The 22,302-nt window shown below is 38.2% G+C and overlaps 1 protein-coding gene across 30 annotated transcripts in view; it reads right to left on the bottom strand.

Moving 5' to 3' along the window:
* Positions 1–22,302, bottom strand: part of NEB (nebulin) — a 218,281-nt gene that overhangs the window by 136,947 nt on the left and 59,032 nt on the right. For 29 of the 30 annotated variants that reach the window (XM_044935534.1, XM_025261488.2, XM_025261512.2 and 26 more), the window contains exons 42-58: positions 21,652–21,858; positions 21,076–21,180; positions 20,808–20,915; positions 19,344–19,655; positions 18,006–18,212; positions 14,841–14,945; positions 13,904–14,011; positions 12,086–12,397; positions 11,759–11,965; positions 11,259–11,363; positions 10,165–10,272; positions 7,013–7,324; positions 6,603–6,806; positions 3,000–3,104; positions 1,753–1,860; positions 1,082–1,393; positions 417–620 (exon numbers count right to left, since the gene is read on the bottom strand). In XM_044935534.1, the coding sequence (XP_044791469.1) occupies positions 417–620; positions 1,082–1,393; positions 1,753–1,860; positions 3,000–3,104; positions 6,603–6,806; positions 7,013–7,324; positions 10,165–10,272; positions 11,259–11,363; positions 11,759–11,965; positions 12,086–12,397; positions 13,904–14,011; positions 14,841–14,945; positions 18,006–18,212; positions 19,344–19,655; positions 20,808–20,915; positions 21,076–21,180; positions 21,652–21,858 (3,129 nt within the window). The remainder of the gene's footprint in view (positions 1–416; positions 621–1,081; positions 1,394–1,752; positions 1,861–2,999; positions 3,105–6,602; positions 6,807–7,012; positions 7,325–10,164; positions 10,273–11,258; positions 11,364–11,758; positions 11,966–12,085; positions 12,398–13,903; positions 14,012–14,840; positions 14,946–18,005; positions 18,213–19,343; positions 19,656–20,807; positions 20,916–21,075; positions 21,181–21,651; positions 21,859–22,302) is intronic. The other variant, XM_044935537.1, reaches the window with a different exon arrangement.

Genomic DNA, 22,302 nt, shown 5'->3' with positions numbered 1-22,302 from the left:
GTACTTGTGACACCTTTGGGTCTAGATGTCACATCAATAAGAAGCGCAATACTTACTTTAAAACCACTTTGAAAGTGAAAGTGTTAGTTGCTCAGTCGTGTTCAACTCTTTGTGAGTCCATGGACTGTGGCCTGCCAGGCTCCTCTGTCCATGAAATTCTCCAGGCAAGAATACTGGAGTGGGTTGCCATTCCCTTCTCCAGGGGATCTTCCCAACTCAGGGACTGAACCAGGGGCTCATGCATTGCAGGCAGATTCTCTACCGTCTGAGCTACCAGGGAAGCCCACTTAAAAACCACTTTAAGGCCAAGCCAAGCAAAAGAACCAAATGTAATTTTTCTTTTATAGAAACAGATTTCAGTGTTTACACACACATACAAAAATTAACAGCCACCTCAAGTTAAGGAAAGGACTTACATGGTTCATGGTAATAGCATTGTTTTTTGCCAAAACCATCGGGATGGAGTCCATAAGGCTGGAAAACTTGAATTGATCTGGGTGCTGACGGTAAACGTGGTCACTCAAAATCTGGGAAGCTCTCTTGTTCTTCTCATCCTCAACAGAACCACTAGGTAACCAGCCAATGCCTCTGAGCCACTGAAGGTCAGACTTGTACAAATTCTGAAATTTTAAGTGATAGACCATTAAACAGAAGTATAATGATAGTCCCCTAAAGATATAAAATTTTGTTATATATTATATTATAAAATACTACATTATACATTTCAATGCTTGAATTCCATGGGAAATTTTTAAATTTTGGTATTTCTTGGGAATCCACAAAATATTCACATTAGAAACAGATTTTTGAAAGACATTTTTAAACAGAAGAACACAGAACATCAAAATTCTACTTGATCAGTAATCTGGAGGTTTCTACCAAAGTAATGCGTGCTTCGATGGTGTTTTCTTTTGTGAAATTAATCATGCTCCCAGTATTTGTGTGACTGGATAGAGTGTGAACGTTAGTCCAGGAAGTAGAATTCAGATGTGTAAAGTCAACTCCCTTCGTTTGGAGGGAACTTTTACACTTAGAAAAGCAGACATGGTTTCTTTTGGCCAAAAGAAAATCTTAGACTCACATCACTCTGGAGGTCGTAGGCCTGCCGAGCATGGATGACATCGCTCTGGTCGGGCAGGCACGTCCACTGGTGCAGGTAGTTCTTGTAGTCTATGTCACTGACCAAGGTCTGGCACTTCTTGGCCAGCACCACCCCCAGCATGTCCACTGGGCTGCTGAACTTGGTCTTCCACTTCTCAAAGTCCTTCTTGTACTCCCGGTCACTCTGGATTTTGGCCACGTGCATGGACCACATCATCTTGGGGTCATCCTCAATGTTTCTGGCTCCAATGTGGTGGCCAAGCTGCTTGCGAAAACCTTCCTTGTACTTGTACTGAAGAAGGGAAAAAAAAAAAAAACATGTCTTCGTCTTTTGAAGATTAACTTACGTTACTACCTTTGTGGTGAATTACAAAGCACATTAACTCCAAATATTTTCATAAGGCTAGATAGCCACAGATTTAAGTGGTTTTTTTTTTTTTTGATAGGAAAAATTAAAGGCTAAATCCGGTTACAGATTCCATGTATAATAAATACATCCTTGAGTTTATCCTTGTCCTATGCTGTGTCTCTGGGATCATTTCACTATTTTTAATTTGTTACTTGGAAGACTATTAAATTTAAAATTAAACTGAGACTTTTTTGAAGCAAAAATTGCAATCTAATCAGTACAAACAAGGGATAAAGTCTTACTTCACTGGCAATTTCCCGGGATGCTTTAGCTGCTTTGATTGGTATGGCATCAACAGGAAGATCGTAACCTTTTTTCCTCAACTCCTCATAACCCATTCGGTAGAATTTCTGTTAAGAGATGAAAATCACTTTGAAAAAAACTGTTTCCCATTAACATCTGCAGCATAATGAATCCAATGCTAAATATTTTAAGAGTTCATGAGAATAGCTTCTGAGCTCTAGAATACTCAAATGTACTAGAAATTGTGCCCATTGATTGCTGATGATCTTGTTTTAAACTCTAAAGCTCTTCAATTACTTAGACCAACAAAGTTAAATGTCAGCTCTTCCCAAATATTTATGAGAATGAGACAGAATAAATTGGTAGATAAATGAAATATCATCAAGGTGCTGTTTTCCAATTAACTTTGACTCTTTCAATAGAAGTTTGTGTTAGAAATGAGTAATGTCTTTGCCATCTAACACTAGAGTCTATTTCACCATATAGGGCTGTCCAAAAGTAGGATCCACATTTTAAGGCAAGAAACAAAGCCCTTCATAATTTTTACAATGTAAGATTTTTTTTAGGAAAGTTTAAATATCAAATTTTAAAAGTTTAAGTGAAATAATTTTTCTTCAGATTTGTTACATAATTAAATGAGAATATAATTTAATGCACTTCATTCAGAAACCAGATTGTTTAAAGCACCTATTGACCTTGGACTTGTTTTTGTTTTAGTCCTTTGTGGTATTACTTCAGTATCTTATTTAAGCTAAGGTCTTCATATTAGAATTTATTGTTACAATATTAATTTTTACATCTATAAATTACAGGAGGTTATACTATGAGTATAAAAATAAAAATGAAATTACCCTGCATGAGATTTTTATGCTCATCTAAATTTTATTGAATTGCATGTGTGTCAGGCACTATAGTGGCTAAGCACTGTAGATCCAATATGATTTGTCTCTGCCCCACACGAAGTTTCTGTCCACACAGGGAAGAGCTATACAGACCATTACAATATGACAACATGTGTAATAATGAACCACAAGGAACAGAGAGCACATCTCTCCAACTCCATCCAACAGAGAAAATGCCAGTTATTGGGATGTTCAAGCTAAAAGCCATTAAATGAGGATGCTAAGTCATATGAAGTTTGTTAGTTAAAATGATTCAAGTATTCAAATAGCTTCCAAATAAATTCACTGCCTCAGAAGCAATCAAAAGGAGTTATCTGAAAATACGTGTTTCATTGGAAACTTACATCACTTGTGTTGATTAAGTTTGCTTTAGCCAGAATAATGTCAGGTGTATCTGGCATGATGTGAATTTGAGTCTTGTCCTTATCCCAAGCTTCTCTGTAAAGTATCTAAAATGAGATAAAAGGGTTTTTCAGTGGTGCTCTTAGATTAGTGACATAGTTAATTTCAAATAGTGTTACTAATTCATCTAAATTAAGCATTATAGTAGCATAAGCAGAAAATAGGTATAGCATTTCATGACTTATGAGACACAGTTGCCTTTCAAAATATAATTATGGATTGCCTTTTCAAAGTTGCAACTAACCCTGCCTGTAAGAAATCAGCCCAAGTAGTTAAAGCCTTTACCAGCATCATCAAACAGAGCAGCAGTTCTCCACCTTTTGGGATTATAACAATCTCCCCCAGGATTTAATTAGAAGACAGCCTTTATCTTCTGGTTTCCCAGGGGCTCAGTGGTAAAGAATCCACCTGCCAATGCAGGAGATGCAGGTTCAATCCCTGAGTTGGGAAGATCCTTTGGAGGAGGAAATGGCAACCCACTTCAGTATTCTTGCCTGGAGAATCCCAAGGACAGGGGAGCCTGGTGGGCTACAGTTTATGGGGTTGCAAAGGAGTCAGACACAGTTGAGCATGCACACATCTTATCTTCTGGAAAAATGACATATTTGGGGTATGTCTAGATATTAGGGAGTCTCATTTCCTATGTGGTTTATCATACAGTTATACCTTATAATTATTTGAGGGGATTAGGATTCCCCCAAAGGATTTTGTATGAGATTCATCAAAGTCTCTTGTATGTCCCAGGGTCATTCTCTTTCTTCAAAAGAAAACAAAGAGACCCAAACAAAAATCTCATTGGCTTATTAAAACTACAGGGTAAAAGTCTGATGAAAAATAGTGTGCTTACATTGTCAGAGAGTCTTCCCACAAGTTACTTATCAATTACAAAGGTTAAAATAGTAACTAGACAAGCAGAGAAACCTCATGACACAATTTCACCCAAGCAATCAAAGCTAAAATGATCAGTAATAGGATAGATTGATATCATGTGCCTCCTGCCATTCTGTGTAGAGGAGGATGCAACATATGCTATCCTGCCAAAACTACAGAACCTGAGTCTAATCATGAGGAAACAGTAGATAAACCCAAATTTACAGAGGTTCTGTACAACAACTGGCCTGCGCGCTTCATGAATATCAAGGACTTTTAAGGCAAAGAAGTGAGGAATCAGTTCAGATTAAAATAAAGACATGACAAATAAATTCAATGTGTGGTCTTGGGTTGGATCCTGGATCAAAAAAATTTTTTCACTTTCTATAAAGGATGCTTGTGGTAAAATTGAGTAAATTCTGTACACTAGTGTTATTTTAACACTACTTTTCTGATTTTGATCATTGCACTGTGGTTATGTAAGAGAATATTCTTATTTTCAGGAAATGCACTGGAGTATTTAGGGATACAGCAGTATCAGGAAACAACACACACACACACACACAAAACATACGCATGTAGGAAAGAAAGAGATGGGGCAGGGGGAAAGAGAAAAAAGGCAAATGTGACAAAATGGTAATTGGTGAATATGGGTGAAGACATATATATGTATATACATGCACATGTAAATTATGTGTACTAAGTTCAACTTTTCTGCATGCTGAAATTATTTCAATATAAAAAAACTTTAAAGTCTCCATTGGTTCCTTGGACTTGTCAATTTCCCTTTGAGGCATGCAGTGTGGGGTGTGAGGGGCTGGCCCCTTTCTCCTTCCTGACATGCTTACTATGGTCCTTGTAACCCAAAGACCTTCAGGACTACAACAAAGCAAGGCTTCCGAATTTCCTTATACCTTTATCCTGGACTAATCTTTATGATTGGGAAAGATCAGAGTTTCTCAGCCTCAGAACTATTGATGTTTACTGGAGGAGTTGTTGTTGTAGGGGAGCTGTCCTGACTTCCATCCACTAGATTCCAGTAGCATGTCTCCCTCAAGTTATGACAAGTTACGGGTGTTGCTAAATGTCCCCTGTGGGTCGAAACTGTCCCTGGTTGAGAAACACTGAGTTGGACCATTTCAATGCCATGTGTCACTTTCACCTCACAGAAAACAGAAAATGCTAATAATGTTTGTTTACACTGAGATAGATGAACTGGCCTATTCAAAAGCAGAGACAGCAGGCTCCAGGACCCCAGTGGCCCTTTCCTGAGGCCTAAAGAGATCAGTATCCTGTAACAGAGGCACACTGTACAGGAGGTCTATCCTGAGACTTTGACGTTGATAGGTTTCATGATGCAGGCTTTTTCTATTGGCCACCATATTAGTTCAGAACTTTATACACAGCCCTGTTTCATGGAGAAACAAGAAACTTTTCTAAAGGGGGAAATAATTTGTAGAAATTTGTTGCTTTATTAGTCACCTGATGGATTCAAATTGCTACCATAAAATTAAAAAAAAATGGGAACATAAACATTCCTAATAAAACTGACAGGTCAGCAATTACTATAAATTTTGGATATCAAAACAGCAAGACGTCTTATGAGGGGGTGATTAGGCAGAGAGGAGCCACAGTTTATCAACTGCTTTTGTTGTGTTGTTGTTGTTTAGTTGCTAAGTTGTATCCAACTCTTTTGTGACCCCATGGACTGTAGCCCTCCAGGCTCCTCTGTCCACGAATTCTCCAGGCAAGAATACTGGAGTGGGTTGCCATTTCCATCTCCTGGGGATCTTTCCAACCCAGAGACGGAACCTGGGTCTCCTGCACTGGCAGACAATTCTTCATCACCAAGCCATCCTGGGAAACTATCAAAATGCTTACCATATGCTAAGTAAGGGCTTAACATATATCCTATAAAAACATATATGTAAAATATATAAAATGTTATATATATTTAGATCTTTCTAAGGCCCAAAGAGTTATTACTATAAATCTATTTAAATGTTCTTAGCTCCAAAATCTTAGTGCACATAATTCAATGCTCTGTAATTTTCAGGGTTATGCTTCTAACTGAGGAAAGTAGAGTAATCTTTCCCTTCTTTGCATAGAATTACTCTACACATCTTTCATTTATTTTATTCAATAAATACTTACTGAGCACCTATTATTATGCCAGACACTGGAATCAGTGCTGGAGAAGGAAATAAGAAGGAAATGGAAGATACATAAATACAAATATAAATAAATATGTATAATCTATTGTGATTCAGCTAACTGAGGTGTATTATAATCACTTGAAAGAAAATACATCCTTTATGACATTTCCCCTGTGCCTGTGTAAGGTACTCAGACTATCTCCCTCTAATACACTGTACATCTGAGTCTTCAATGCACACATCTGGCTCTTCAATGCACACGTTTCAAATAAAGAAATATGTTCTTGTTATGCTTTGGATAAATAAGCAAGCAAGCTCTGGGTGACAAAAATTGATACTAACTCATTTTTACAAGATCCACTATAGGGTAACTGATACTTCAAATGAAATAACCAAATAAAAAAATGATGCTGTGTCATTCGATGCTGTGTTATCCTACTAATTTATTTAGCAAATACTGTTGAGCACCTACTGGGTATCAGGCAGTATAGGTTCTTTTATCTCCGAAGAGGTACTCACATCACTCCTATTTTTGGCATTTGTCTTTGCCAGAACTATGTCCATGGCGTCAGGAATGCTGGTGAACTTGTTTCTATCCGGAGGCTGGCGATATTTCTTCTCACTGATGATTTCTGAAGCCCGTTTGTTCTTTTCTGCCTCCAAAGAACCCAAGGGACTCCATCCTATGCCTTTCAGCCACTCAAGGTCAGACTTATACAAATTCTGTGAAAATACAAAGCATGCCATCAAAATTCCATCCTCATCCGGACCCTTGACTCAAACAATTATATGCATTACAAAAAAAGGTATGTTTTAGATATTTAATAATAATTTGTCTATGTAGTTTCTGTCTCTTAATAATTAAATGATCACTCATATGAGATATGAAGTACTACACACATAAACTATGAGATTTAGTAGAAACTGACCTCACTCTGTAGGTCATAAGCTTTTTTAGCGTGGATCACATCATTCTGATCAGGCAGACATGTCCACCCATGCAGGTAGTTTTTGTAGTCCACATCACTGACCAAGGCCTGACATTTTTTGGCCAGTACCACTCCCAGCATGTCCACTGGGCTGCTGAACTTGGTTTTCCACTTCTCAAAGTCCTTCTTGTACTCTCTTTCACTCTGCATTTTGGCTACATTCATGGACAACACGAGCTTTGGATCATCTTGCAGACTCCGGAATCCAATATGGTGGCCAATTTGCTTGCGGTAGCCTTGTTTGTATTTAAACTGAAATCAGGGGATTAACATAAACACAAGTTAAACTTTGTTTTCTTTGTTTGCATGTTTCCAAAACTGAAATAAGAATTTCATTTAACTTAGTAAGAAATGTGAAAACTGGTTGATTCATGCTCATATATGGTAGAAACCAATACAATATTGTAAACAATTATCCTCCAATTAAAAATAAACAAATTTAAATTTAAAAACAAGAAAAAAAAAAGAAATGTGAAAGCTTAAGTAGAGGCTTCTAAAAAGACATAATGTAGCTGAGTATCAGGACAGGTTATGATGAAAAATTAAATTCAACTAGAGGCAGAAATATATGTTGGAATGTGCTGGACATTATGTATGCTGACTCTAGGGTAGCATTTGATAATGCTTATAGGAATAATGGGAAAAGTATGGCTAAGTTGCAAGAAATAATTGGGAAGATTCAGGACTTGATGAGCAGGCCTAATAGTGTAGATTAATTTATTAAACTGCAGGGTTTTTTAGTGGTTCACCATATAATTGTGTCATATAAACTTGTCTTGTTCAGATTCATTCGTCTGTGCTCATAAAAACTGCCAAATATGTTAGAATAGAACAAAATTCCACAAGATCTCAACATACTGCCAAGATAGGTCAAAATGCAGTGCATAAATATAAGAAATAGTGAAACCCAATATTTAGATTCAATTGGGAAAAACTGCATTATTGTTGGTGACAATGACAAGAGTAATAATAATAATTGGATAATAGCATTTACTTGATGCCAGATGCTGAACACACATTATACTTTACAAAAGTAGGTTCTACTCTCTCTTGATACCCAGCTTCGTGGTTATGTCTTATTAAAAATGCTCAGGAATTTATGTGGACCATCAGTTCAATTTGTGCAATATGACAAAATTGCTTTTTAAAAAGTAGATTTCTGTAAGAGATTCTGTAGGAGTACAAATAAAGGCAAATCAGAAATTCATTTGCTTGGCCTAACCTGAAACAGGAACACAACACCAAGTTTTAAGGTACTCTATTTTGAGAGGGGTTTTGAAAATACAGAATACATCACAAGTAGAATGATTTAAGGACTTACAAAGCTAAAACCAAAGGAGAATAAATAATAAATTTGAAATGTTTGAAGGGATATCAGGTGAAAAGGGAAATATGCTACTCTATGGAGCTCTAGAACACACATCTAAGGCTGACCAGTAACATGTTTAAGTTTGAAATAAGGAAATACGTAATGGCAATTAGAAATGATCCAGCAAAGAAACAAACTGCCCTGAAAGACACAAAAATTCTTATATTTGTAAATATCCAGAGACCTATTGGAATAGAGAGAAGACCTATTAGAAAGGAGAGAATGATGTTGAGTGGGAGATTAAATAAACATCGTTATCTTCTAACTGTAAATTCTGTGATTCTAACTTATTTAGTATTGATAAAAATAGCTCTAATCTCTTTAGGTGGCATAGATACAAGAATCATTTGAAACTGAGAGGAGATAATCTCTACAATGGTGGGAAATTCATTTAAAGGTAATTCAATTTTAGGGTAAGATTTAAAAAAATCCTAACAGACTTACATGAAAATAAATGTTTCTTAGGAAAGTATTGACGCAATGTCTTAATTTGCTAAACTATTTTTACCTCATAGGGAATTCTAACATTAAATGAAAATGAGTTTACTTTCTGAGGACCATTAAGACATTACTACTGCTTTAGGTTCACCATCACATCGATTCATTTTAATGAGACATTGACCCGCAAGGCAGAGAGTGGGTAATAACACATCATCTAATTAATTTCCCAACACTTCTGGAGTGCCACAGATTAACTGAGTTAGAGAGAAATTTCCCTTATATTCTTAGAATTTATTGTCAGATTGTTCTTAGACATGCTTTCTCTCCAAATCAAATCCTTGTTTTGCTTTGATTTAAAGATTTTGATTAAGACGCTGGGACAAAATTCTGGTAATTTATTCTCTATAGCTGAAATTCTCCAAATTTTTGGTGTTTAATTTTTGGGGTTAACAATGTGATATGTTTGAGTTTGCAGAATCTCTAAATTGAATATTTATAAAAATTTAATTGACCAATAGGAACTGTATCCAGTTTTTCATAAAATTTACTACCCTTTCCAATCATAATTAGAAGTTGCCTTGGCGGTTCCCTGGCAGGCCAGTGGTTAGGACCTGGAGCTATCATTGCCGTGGCCGGGGCTCAATCCCTGGTGGGAGAACTAAGAGTCCACAAGCTGCATGCAGTCAGAAAAAAAAAAAAATAAGTTGCCTTGAAGAGCAAATATCTTTGTTTTATGATCTTTCAACCAGATATTCAGGGGAAAGTTAAGTCCTCTGTATCTTAAATCTAAATTCCTGCCACTTACTGTATTTTCTACACCCTGAGCCAATTTATTAGAATTATGTAAAAGCAAGGATGGCCTAAATAAAAAGAACTTACAGTGAGTTTTAAATATGTGCAAAGAAAAATCATCAGGTTGTTGAGGTTATGTATTGTCTGGCACTTTGAGTTTGTCTAAAATAGACAAACAGACAGGAAAATTATTTGCAGGCAAGTGGGAAAACAAAGTTTTTGGTTCTTTTGTAATGTGTAGAAGCATCACGACTTAGTGTAATGTGTCTTATAGGTTCTCTGGCTCAGTCTCTACTCAGGAAGCCCCTTTTTTGATATTCAATCAGTGAGAAAGAAGAGTGGATTGGGATAAATGAAGAGGGTAGGAGAAGATGAAGGAGATTGCATTACATTTTGAAAGGTGAGGACTATCTGTAAAAATCATTACCAGCTCATTAAAGTACTAGATTCAGACATCAATATATCCTCACACAAGTCAAAAAATACTTACATCACTAACGATGTCTCTGGAAGCTTTGGCTGCCTGCACAGAAATTGCATCAACTGGGAGATCATAGCCTTTTTTCAAAGCTTCTTCCCATCCAAGTTTATAGAGTTTCTGAAAATTAAAGAAAATATTTACCATTATTCAGTGTATATTAAAAACACAAAGGATTATTGAACAGAAGTTTACCTAAAGAGTGGACATCAGATTCTAACATCATCTATCTTATCTCTAAAGAGATGGATAAAAAAGAATATAAGCTGTTTAACAGAGCAATGACTTAGCATCAAGTGATCTGGCTTCGACTTTTTTTTTTTTTTGCCTCTGAGACTCGCTCCCCACTACCTTGGTATTAATAGTATAGCTGAGTATGGCTTTTTTCATTCAGATACAATGTGTTCATATCAGGTATATTAGGTAGACTTCCTCTACCATTAAGTACAGTCTACGCCTACTAATTTGAATATAGGTATTAAAGTAATTGATTTTAAAAAGGTCAGGTAACAAAATTTTAATTATCTAAATGATAAAAGTAATAGAAAACGAAATGCCTTTTTTAAGGTGCAAAGAATAAGTTCATCTTTTTGACTCAAATTCATTGAACTGATGCACGTATGTTTAAACTGGACAGTAATAAACATAACTGAAGGCCATTCAGCGCTTACTGTGTGCCAGGAGCTGTGATGAGAGCTGTGCATGGAATTCCTCATTTGGTGCTCTTAGCAATTCAATGTCATAGGCACTTTAAAGGTACCAGTTTTGGGAATGAACAAGCTAAGGCTTAAACCCAGTATTACACAACTCATAAATGGGAACGTCAAAGCTCCTACCAGGTCTGTTTGGTGCATTTTTCTTTCAATAACTTGAGATTTATTGATTTTCTACACTGTGCCAAACACAATTAGTACTGAGATAAACAAAAGAGGCACAGTACCTACCTCCATGGAATGAATATATAATCACAGCCATTCACTGGCTTCTAATCACCATAAATTGCAACATCCCTCTATTAACCACTTTGAGTCATTCATTTCCATAGCTTCAGCATTTACATCAATTATACCATGACATCATTTAATATGTTTAATTACATATTTTACCTGACTGTACATGGTTTGATTTTGTTTGGCTTGTAAAATATCTGGTGTATCTGGCATCACGTGAATCTTCGTTTTATCTTTGTTCCAATCAACAGTGTATAAGTACTAGAAAGTTAAAAAAAATACATTTAAAATTGGAATAACGTTTTAGGTCAAACAAGAAATTTAAAAAAATAACATAACATTTGAATGCACTCAATTTGAATTAGGTTAAATTAATTTAGTAACTAAAGTAATATATAATTCAGGAAAGACACCAAAAATAAAATCAGACTTAAAAAATAATTTAAAAGAAAGAATTATTTCTAACTCAATTAGAAGGGCAAGGGAAATAAAAATAAGAGGTAAGGAGCAGAAAAAAATGGTGTCGGGGAGTGTGCTGGTACTGTTTGCCACTGCATAGAAGTGATGAGTCCAAATTAAAATTTCCCAAACAAGAACCAGGGGCTGTTAGCCCTGCCTGGCTGGGAGTTGGGGGGAAGCTTGGCTGTTCAGCTTACCTTGTTCATGGTATGGGCATTCTGCTTAGCAAGCACCATGTCCATGGAGTCATTCAGCTTTGTAAACTGGAAGTTGCTAGGATGCTGGCGGTATTTCTGGTCACTGGCATATTCAGTTGCTTTCTTGGCCTTTTCCACTTCTAGGGAACCAGCTGGACTCCAGCCAAGCCCTTTGTACCATTCATTGTAGTCCTGCTTATATTCATTCTATAAACAGAGGAAGCACATTTACTTTATCAATTCAGACCCAAGAATGTGGCATAGGAGCCTGTAATCTCCCTTCTCATGCTAGGAACGCAATCGTCACCCAGAAAGAAGATCACTTACATCACTCTGTATGCGATTCATATTCTTGGACAGCTGGATGTTCATGGCATCAGGGAGGAGAATATACTTGTGAATCAGGTGCTTGTAGTTGGTATTGGTGATATTGGCTTGGGCATCCTTGGCGGCCGTGACACTGAGCATGTCGGCAGGGGTGTGGTAGCTGGTCTTGGTCTTCTCATAGTTTTTCTTGTACTCCCGGTCAGATTGCATTTTGGCCACTTGCATGGAATGAACTAATTTGGGATCATCCTCAAGACTGCGGAAACCAACCATCTTCCCCCTCTCCTTTTCATAACTGTGTTTGTATTTATACTGTGAAGAAAATTTTAATATTTATTCAGAGCAATTCCCTTGACCAGATATCATTCTAGTGTCAATGTTCTGCTATGTCATAACAAATGATACTTGTATAGAATTCTGTAGTTTAGAGAATACGTTTTTCACATTTATTTATGTAACCTGATACAACTATATATTGTGAGGTAGATGGCAAAGTTATTCTTACTGCCCCCATTTTATAGATGAATAAACTGAGACCCAAAGGGATGAATGACTTGCTAAGGTCCCTAATTATTAGAACCTTGATCTTGAGAACTATGAGAAGACACTGATTTCCGCTCTTATGCTGTTGTTAAAAGGGACCTGTAGTAGGTAATAAGAGTACAGCAAACAAGAAAAGAAAAAAAGCAGATTGCTCCAAGCAGTTTAATGTTGCCCCAAGAAATCATCCAGCCAGTCTTACACTGATAATAGGCTTAGTTACGAGATACACAGTATACTTTCAGGGTAGCTTTATATTTGTGGAGTTCTTTTCCAGATTCTCCATACTGGTGTAATGGGGAAGAAATTTTGCTATTTATCACCAACTTCCCTCTATAGTGGGGAGATCCTGGTACATGGAAAGCTTCATATTCAGCCCATCTCTTGTGGGTTCAGGTGTGCAAGTTAGGGGTTACAATCTGGGAGAGCCAAATGACTCCAGCACAATAGACGGAGAAGAATATGGAGTTCCTGGGACAACGCAGGAGTAGGGTAGGGATGGAGAGGAAGAAAAGATGAAGAGCAGAGAAGGTGGAGGAAAGAGAAAGTATGCCTGGGGGATGGCTAAGGAAAGAGTGCTCTGAACGCACTCCTCCCACTTCCCCCAAATCATTAATGTTCACTGTGAGTGGATTTCTTATTGAAACAAACAAATGAAAGAAGTGAGTCTCATTGAGATGACGTGTTATGGCAATGGTAGATAAGCACACCAGCTCTCTGGGGTTGGGGGGAAAGCCCCAATTTATAATGTTTGCCAATTTCTCTGGTGTAAACACTCCCATCACAGCTGTTATCAAGCTGTCAATAGTTTAACAATGGGCTTGCAAAATTCCTAATTATTTGATAATCAGCTATCATGAGAACAAAAGATCAGCACCCCCAGCACAGCCCTTTCTGAGACATCCTGTTAGGAAGACAGTCTAAGAGGCAGTAGGCAAGGACAACACGAGTCTTCATTAAAGACTTAGTGAATGGCTTTGGATTTCTACAGGCCACGGTCTCAGTGAGGGAAACCAAAGTAAATTCACCCAGATCTCATGAGTCAGGGAGCTGACATCTAGGTGGTCATAATGTGACTGGCATTCTATTTTTTTGAAATATCCAAAAAAACTCGAGAGCAAGGTTAAGACATGTTCATAGAACATAATGGGGCTACTGTTAGCAGGCATGCTTTTTTTTTCCCTCATGTTTTACTCATTCAGTGTTTTTAGAACTCAGCCCTTATTATTTTGGTAGAAAAGAAACCCCCAGTCAGGTGACTGCTTTCCTTAGACGTACATCACTTGCAATATCTCTTGAGGCCTTGGCAGCTTTGATAGGAATTGCATCAGTTCTGAGATCATAGCCTTTCTTTTTAGCCTCTTCCAAAGAAAGTTTGTAGAGTTTCTGGAAAGAGAAGCAAAGGAAACAGTTTTCTTCTAAATAGGAAAATCTTAATTTATTTTCAAAGACTAAACTGGCACTGAAGTTAGAAATGTGAAAGTCCAGTATATTCTTATTGATGCATTTTGTCAAATAAGAGTCAAGAGAAGAAAACAAATAAGCTGTGCTCTTACATCAAAATACGTTCACTGTTTTGCAATGGACATTTTAATGTATATAATTGTATGGATTCTACAATCCAAAAAGAAGTCAACCATCCCAAATCCCTATGTAATTCAAACAAACAAAGGAAAAAACACCTGGTAGGATTTGAGGGTTTCCTAGCAACTGGTTAGGATGAGAAAGGAGGTGAAATAAAACCCCTATGCAGAATGTGCAACAGTACGTGTTGCACATTCCTTATGGGGCTTGACCTAAATTCTTCAAAATGCTCTTCCCTCTCCATTTAACTTTTCCCAATACTCCCTCTTTAGAAACATTCCAAAAGCTTGGTAGAAGGACTCTCTAAGAAAGTCCTGGGATTCACTCTTTGTCTCTTATCCTGGGCTCTAAAGCCATTCTCTTTAATTCTCCTAGTTTAATAAAAAGTAACTACCCCTAGAACAAAATCCAACTCCCTTCGAGTTCCTAACTGCTGGACCCAAGGCCCGTCAATAGGCCTATTCCTATTCTTATCAAAGCAAGATGAGAAAGAGAAAGATGCTCATTTGTGGACTCCCACTCATTTTCAAAACATTCACTCTCAATATTAAAACATTAATCTGTTACTTTGTTTTTACTAGTTCAAATGGGTAAGAAAGAAAAGACGACAACAGGGGAGAATCTTACTTACATCACTGATATTAATAGCATTTGCCTTTGCCAGAATAATCTGGGGGATATCAGGCATGATATGGACTTTGGTCTTGTCAGCCTCCCATGCTTGTTTGTAGAGGTGCTGGAAAGTTTAAAAAAAAAGAAAAGAAAGAAAGAAAAAGAAATCAATGAAAGTTAATATTTAAAATTTTTTAAATAATTTAGTACATACACATTGAAAGTGACAGTCACTCAGTTTATGTCCGACTCTCTGTGACCCCATAGACTATATGGTCCATGGAATTCTCTAGGCCAGAATACTGGAGTAGGTAGCCTTTCCCTTCTGCAGGGGATCTTCCCAACCCAGGGACCAAACCAACCAAAGGACCCACACTGCATGTGGATTCTTTACCAGCTGAGCCACAAGGGAAGCCCAAGAATACTGGAGTGGGTAGCCTATCCCTTCTCCAGAGGATCTTCCCGACCCAGGAATCAAACCAGGGTCTCCTGCATAGCAGGCAGATTCTTTACCAACTGAGCTATCAGGGAAGCCCCATACATACATATTATTTTACACAAATATCAATATTTTATATATTTTTGTTAGCTCACTCTTATTTTTTAAAAGTTTAAAAGAAAAATGTGCTCAAACAAGATAGTGGAGAGGATGTAAAATGGAAAGTAAAATGTCCTGTCTTCCTATTTTACAGCCTGGATATAGCATTTCCATCTTAGAATTTTCTAGGCATATTAAAGTCCACATATAGTCCTTTTGAAATATAAATGAAGTCATATATATTATTCTACATCTTGCTTTTTTACTTAATATTATATGATAGACATCTTTTAGCTGTCTCAAAATAATTAACTTCATTCATTTAAAGAGCTGCGTGGTATTCCATGAAGAGGTATCACCTAATTGATTTAACCAGTTCTCCATTGATAGACATTTAATTTGTTGTTTTCATTTCCTCCTATAGTAAGCAATGATGCCATAATCTTTGCAGTGATCGGGAGATGCACCACCCAGATACCCATTCAAAGAAGGACTTGGTGCCCCAACTGTTTGCAGACAGCCTCCAAATTGTCACCTGCTTCAGGGTTTTGCTGCCTCACTCAAGAGCACATCTCCCTGGTGGCCACATTCAGGGATCTTCAGAGTTGAGGTACAAAGTCCTGGCCATTTCACCTAGCGCAGGACACTCCTGACAGGCTGTGTCCACTCAAGAGTCCTCTGTGGCACTGACCTAGGCTTTGTCAGGCCAGCATCCCAGTTGGACCCCTCTTGCCATGTCTGCCTCCCACAGGTACTGATCCCCAAAAAATGCCCTGTACTCCAAATTCCATCTCAGCATCTCCTTTTGGAGACCCTAACCTGCAAAAAATACTAACAGATATATGTATATATGTATATCTTTGCACTTACATGAGGCCTTCTGAAGGGTATTGGGTGGATGAATTTTAATTTTAATTAACACTAGCAAAACTAGTTTACATTAACTTTCTTTCCAATACTGTATATCACACAAGTTTTTAATTTTTGGAAATCCTGTAGGTGAAAAATGCTTGCTCTTTGTTTTAGCCAGGTTTGATTTAAAAAATAAAAACAAATCTAGAGTTTTCTTCTAGATCAGGGGTTGATAAATGTCAAGAGTCAAATAGTAAATAATATTAGGTTTTGCGAGTCACAGAATCTCTGCTATTAACTACTCAATTCTGCTATTGCAGTGCAAAAGTGGCCACAGACAATATGCAAATGAAGAGCTGTGGCTGTGTTACAATGAAACTTTACTTAAGAAAGCAGTAATTTTCTGATCTCTGTTCAAGACCAGCAGAACCAATCAGAACTATGCAGTGATGAAAATGTCTGTGTCAACCAACACGACAGCTCCTAGCCACGCAGGGCTATCAATCACTTGAAATGTAACTAATGTAAATGTAGAACTGAATTATTATTATTTAATTTTAATTGACTTAGATTTGTCATCGCATGTGGCTAGTGACTATAGTATTAGACAGTGCAATTCTAGTGGAAAGAGCAATACTTATTCCTCAGAGTCCTGGCTCTAGTCTAGACCAGGTGATTCACCTGCTCTGTGTCTCTAAAGGAGGTGCCTTGCCTCTCTGGGCCACACTTTGCTCAACCCTGCAACAAAGGGATTCAACCTGATGATCACCAAGATACTTCTTAGTGCTATAGCGCATTTGCTATTTCTATGATTCTCATCTTGGCATCAATAGTCTAAAATGATAATCATTAACATTGGAAAAATGAAAAAGTGTTTAAAAAATAAATGTATGTTTGTGATAGTTTAAATTCTATATCTTAAAAGGGACACTGAGATTTGTGCCTTGTGTTGACAAGTCCCTTTCAAAGAGGCTGATCTTCTTGACAAATTTCTCTCTCAGAAGATTCCAGAGGATTTACTTGGAGACTTAGCATAATACAGCTCTTTCTACATCACTTTCTGCAACTGTATCATGTTAGGTCCAAATTATTTTTCGCCTTTTTGGTTACTCAATGGCATTTCTAGTTGTGATCTGCACAATATAACCAATGCTGCTGTAATTATTCTGTTATCTGCAACTTGAAAACAGGTGTTCAAGGAAAGAGGGTAAAAACAAAACAGGGTGATGTGCTTGTTTGATTGTTGGTCATGAAATCAACCAATCGCTAATAATGTCAAACTACAGTGAGACTTTTCTAAAGACTGGAATCATTACTGATCCAAGGAACTAGTGGTGGAGAGCAATTGCTCTTAGGATTGGCCAGAGAAGTTTCTCACTCAGAAATGCTGCTACAGCCATGTAATCTAGGAGTTTTCCTTTATTCCAGCAAAGAGCCAGGAAGCAGGGGTGGGCTGCAACACAGAGCCCTGCAATCTGTTATAAGCCCTACAATCTACTGAGTCAGCATTATGAACTTCTACTCAACTTCACCTTAAACAAGTGGGACTCATTCTCAAGATGCGCATGAAAAAAGTCTATACTTAGTCTACTGGGTAGGGTGGTTCATTAAACATTTGAAGAGGGCACTTTATTAGGACTAATTTCTATCTTTTTCTTTAACTATAAGACCCTTTTTTAGAGGAAACATTAACTATGATGCTATAAAACTATTATCAAAACCTGTAGATTAAATGTAAGATATTCCTGGCTTATTTCTGACTCCTGTCAAACACTACATTATTGAAAGACTTACTTCATTCATAATTTTTGCATTATTCTTGGCTAAAACCATGTTCATCGAGTCCATCAAGGTGGAATACTTCAAAGTGTCTGGATGCTGGCGGTACTTCTTTTCACTGATAATCTCCATGGCTTTCTTGTTTTTCTCAGCCTCCAGGGAGCCCAGAGGGAGCCATCCAATGCCTTTCATGAAATCAGCATAGTCAGCTTTGTACTGATTCTGCAAAAGAGGAAAAGTTTGAGGATGAGAAGAAATCACAGCTTCCTAGAATCATGAGCAGGTATTTAATATTCCGTAAGTTCCCCTTCAGTTTTCAACCAATAGTATATTCAATTTCAACTACTTATATCCCTAAATTTCTTTTTCACATTTCTTTGCATGAGAAATTTAAAACAAGCAGTAGTATCTTTGTGATTTGTTTCTCTCAATACCTTCATAAAGAAAAAAACGCTAAGAAATACCAAATAAATCAATCTACCATGTGACTACTATCTCAATAAAGGTGACCATGCTGGACTAACTCTCGTACAAAAACCTCCAAGTCCCCTTGGCTAATAGATGACTCAGGGGACCCCATTTCTATCTTTATCTATAAGCCTTTGAGCAGCCACCACAGTTAAACTGCTTCAGGTATGCCAGAAAACCTCACCAATAAATACTTTGTGCAAATTTCATTGCTTCCCTCCTCTGTTCTGACATTTCCCTCTATAACTGGTTCACTCAGATATTTATGTACCCCTCCAACTATAGCTCAGCTTCTACATTTCTAAAGAGAAATATGGGCTTGGTGTGGCCTGCCTTTGGTTCATAATTTAATTTCTCCCAGCCACCAAAGGGCCTCTGTAGCTGAATTCTTGGTTTTCCACCCTTTGTACCTTCCTCACATTTATCCTAATAGCTGTTTCAGCCATCATCTCCTATTTCATCAGTAAGTAAGATAGGCAATTACAAAGTCAGAAATGAAAGCTGTTTGGGAATGAGGGGCAGTAGCTCTCAAGTTATCTGACTTTTTGCTTCACTTCTTCCTTAATCAGGAACCATAAAAAGTATGGAAGCCACAAAAACTGCCAACTTTCTCAGCTAGATGTATTTCCTTCAACAAATCCTTTCTGAAACCAAATTTCATTTGTTATTCCTGAATCTAACATCCAGCAATGCTCACAACAATAATAGATCAGATTTATTCCTTTGTGTTTAAAAATAATTTAGTCTAAGGTAAAACATGAAACATCTTATTGGGAAATTACATATGAATTTCTTTTTGGATTTTCAAAATGTCATTACTTAGAGTCTTTCATGATTTGCCTATTATCTCAAAGTAAATGCTCTGCAAACGTGGCTGTCACATACATCACTTTGAATCTGCATCATGTTTTTGGCCAATTCCAAGCTCATGGCGTCAGGAAGCATGTTGTAGGTATGGATCACGTTCCTGTAGTTGGCATTGGTAGCCACCTCCTGAGACTTCTTGGCGGCCACCACACTGAGCATGTCCACTGGGGTGTGGAAGGATGTCTTGGATTTCTCATACGCCTTCTTGTACTCCCGGTCTGACTGCATCTTGGCCACCTGCATGAAGTGCACCAACTTGGGGTCGTCCTCGAGGCTCCGGAAGCCAATTTGTTTCCCTTTGGCTTGTTCATAGGCTTGCTTGTACTTGTACTGTGGATGGAAAAGGAACATGGACATGAGATAGTGAAGGAAACAGAACAAAATATAATTCACTAGATGCCATTAGCTTAGTCATGGGTTTAGGGCTACTCTAAACTTAGAAAAGGAAGATTTGCTGGGGATGGGCCAGGGAGCAAACTACTTTACTTCAAATTTCTTGCCAGAATTCAGTCCACGAGGGCTTTCCCTCATGGGAATCATCTCAGAGTTAATCAAAGAGAGGTGTAAATAAGTTGCTTTAGGGAGACTTAGAAAGAGGCTTTTCCCACTCAGCTCTGTAACCAATGGAAAAGGCTGTAGGCACCATTTCTCTACAATCAGGAAAGAGCCTGGTAATGAGTCTTCTGGGCAAAATGTATAGCTCGTATCCCAGTGTTTGCTTAGAATTGCCCACTAACAATTTAATTATTTTTGGGCTTCCCAAGTGGCACTAGGGGTAAAGAACGTGCTTGCCAATGCAGCAGATGAAAGAGACGCAGGTTCGATCCCTGGGTCAGGAAGATCCCTTGGAGGAGGGCATGGCAACCCACTCCAGTATTCTTGCCTGGAGAATCCCATGAACAGAGGAGCCTGAAGGGCCACAGTCCATGGGGTCTCAAAGAGTTGGACACAACTGAAGCAACAGCACATAGCACAATTTAATTATTTTAACAAGACCCTGTTACCTATTACATTAAATAATGAACACATGATTAGAGGGTCCCTGGGCTGGGTGATGGAGAAGGCAATGGCACCCCACTCCAGTACTCTTGCCTGGAAAATCCCATGGATGGAGGAGCCTGGTGCGCTGCAGTCCATGGGGTCGCTAAGAATCGGACACAACTGAGCGACTTCAGTTTCACTTTTCACTTTCATGCATTGGAGAAGGAAATGGCAACCCACTCCAGTGTTCTTGCCTGGAGAATCCCAGGGATGGGGGAGCCTGGTGGGCTGCTGTCTATGGGGTCGCACAGAGTCGGACACGACTGAAGCAACTTAGCAGCAGCAGCAGCAGGGCTGGGTGAATGGATGTGTCTTGTGTGTTACAAAGGATGGGGGTCCCACTAACACTGAACAGAGCTGACTGCAGCTCCTGCATACACACAAGTTTGGCTTATTTGCTTTTTTCCTTTATACTAAATAAAGCCCAGAGGAAGCACTTACATCACTGGCAATGTCTCTGGAGGCTCTTGCAGCCCTTATTGGGATGGCATCAGGCCTCAGATCATATCCTTTCTTCTTTTCTTCTTCCCAGCCGGCTTTGTACAGTTTCTAAGTGATGAAGTAGAAAAATGCCAGCATCTTGTTAGTCAGGTTAGAACGGGGATCCTGATTTTAAAGTGGTTGGCATGTGGGAGACAGATATTCCACAAATACTGGCTTCCTTCAGCCTCCCCGCCCTCATTTTTGTTTCTGTTGTTCACCTACTTACATCACTCATGGTGATCTGGTTTACTCTGGAGAGTAAAATGTCTGGAGTATCAGGCATGACATGAATAGTGGTCTTGTCTTTGTTCCATTTCTCAGTGTAGAGCCTCTGCAACAAGAAAGGCCACATATGACTATACAGCAGGACTAATCTGCAACATGCTATCACAATGTGAGGGAGAGACCCACAGTTCCAGGGAAGAAGAGGGTCAATTTGACATTGGAAAATGAAGCAAACAGCAAGAAGAAAGGCTGATGAGACTGAGCACATGAGTTTAAAAAACCATCAAACATGGGAGCCCTCTTTCTACTGAAACAAATGTCTTCCTGCCCCAACCACACTCTACATGGGGTTTTGTAGTTCCATCACACATTCAGCATGGTGTTGACAGTCAGCCTGGGGTCAGTATAAGTTGGAGCTCTCTAGATACAAGAGAGGTTATAGACTACCCCCTCCCACCACCATGGCCATGATCATCAGAAAGATGAAAACTCTGATGAAGGTCAAAGTGGTGATGCTGGTTCAATGGCTTGAGCACTGCGGGAGTTCTGAGGCTGAGACCAGCAGGTGAGTTCTTACCTTGTCCATGATCAGTTTGTTACTTTTGTTTAGCGCTTGCTCCATTGTGTCCATGGCATATGTGAACTTTAGCTTCTCGGGGTGCTGGCGGTACTTCTTCTCACTGAGAATCTCTCCTGCTTTCTTTGCCTTCTCTACCTCCAGTGACTCTAATGGCAACCAGCCAATCCCTTTCATCCAGTTGGTGAAGTCAGATTTGTACAGGTTCTTTACAAGGAAAAAGGAAATTTCATTGCAGAAAGAGTCAAGGCTTGGGTTTCTTTAGACAGATTATTTGCCCATTAAAAAAAAAAAAAAAGGATAGGGGGATGGGGAGAATAACCCATATTTTATTCCCTACCATTCTTCAGAAAAAGAAATTATAAAAGTGAATGTATTCATGGTGGTTTTGAACAAACAATCCTGACCCAATCCCTTTAAAAATTTAAATTTCTTGCGGGAAAGTTAACAAAATTTTACATTGGAAGGAGTATTATATAGCATTCATTTGCACCTCTTAGTCTTTCACAGAATACATCATATACTGGGGTCTGACATCCAAAGTTTAAAAATATGTATATAATAACCAAAGAAAACTATATATATACAGTTCAAATGAGTAAAATCCTAAAACCCCCAATTCTGGAGAGGATCCCTAATTACAGTGAGTCC

Source organism: Bubalus bubalis, chromosome 2, assembly GCF_019923935.1.
Source record: "Bubalus bubalis isolate 160015118507 breed Murrah chromosome 2, NDDB_SH_1, whole genome shotgun sequence".
Taxonomy (NCBI): domain Eukaryota; kingdom Metazoa; phylum Chordata; class Mammalia; order Artiodactyla; family Bovidae; genus Bubalus; species Bubalus bubalis.
Note: the sequence above shows the minus strand (reverse complement) of the source record. Positions and strands in the feature narration are given on the sequence as shown.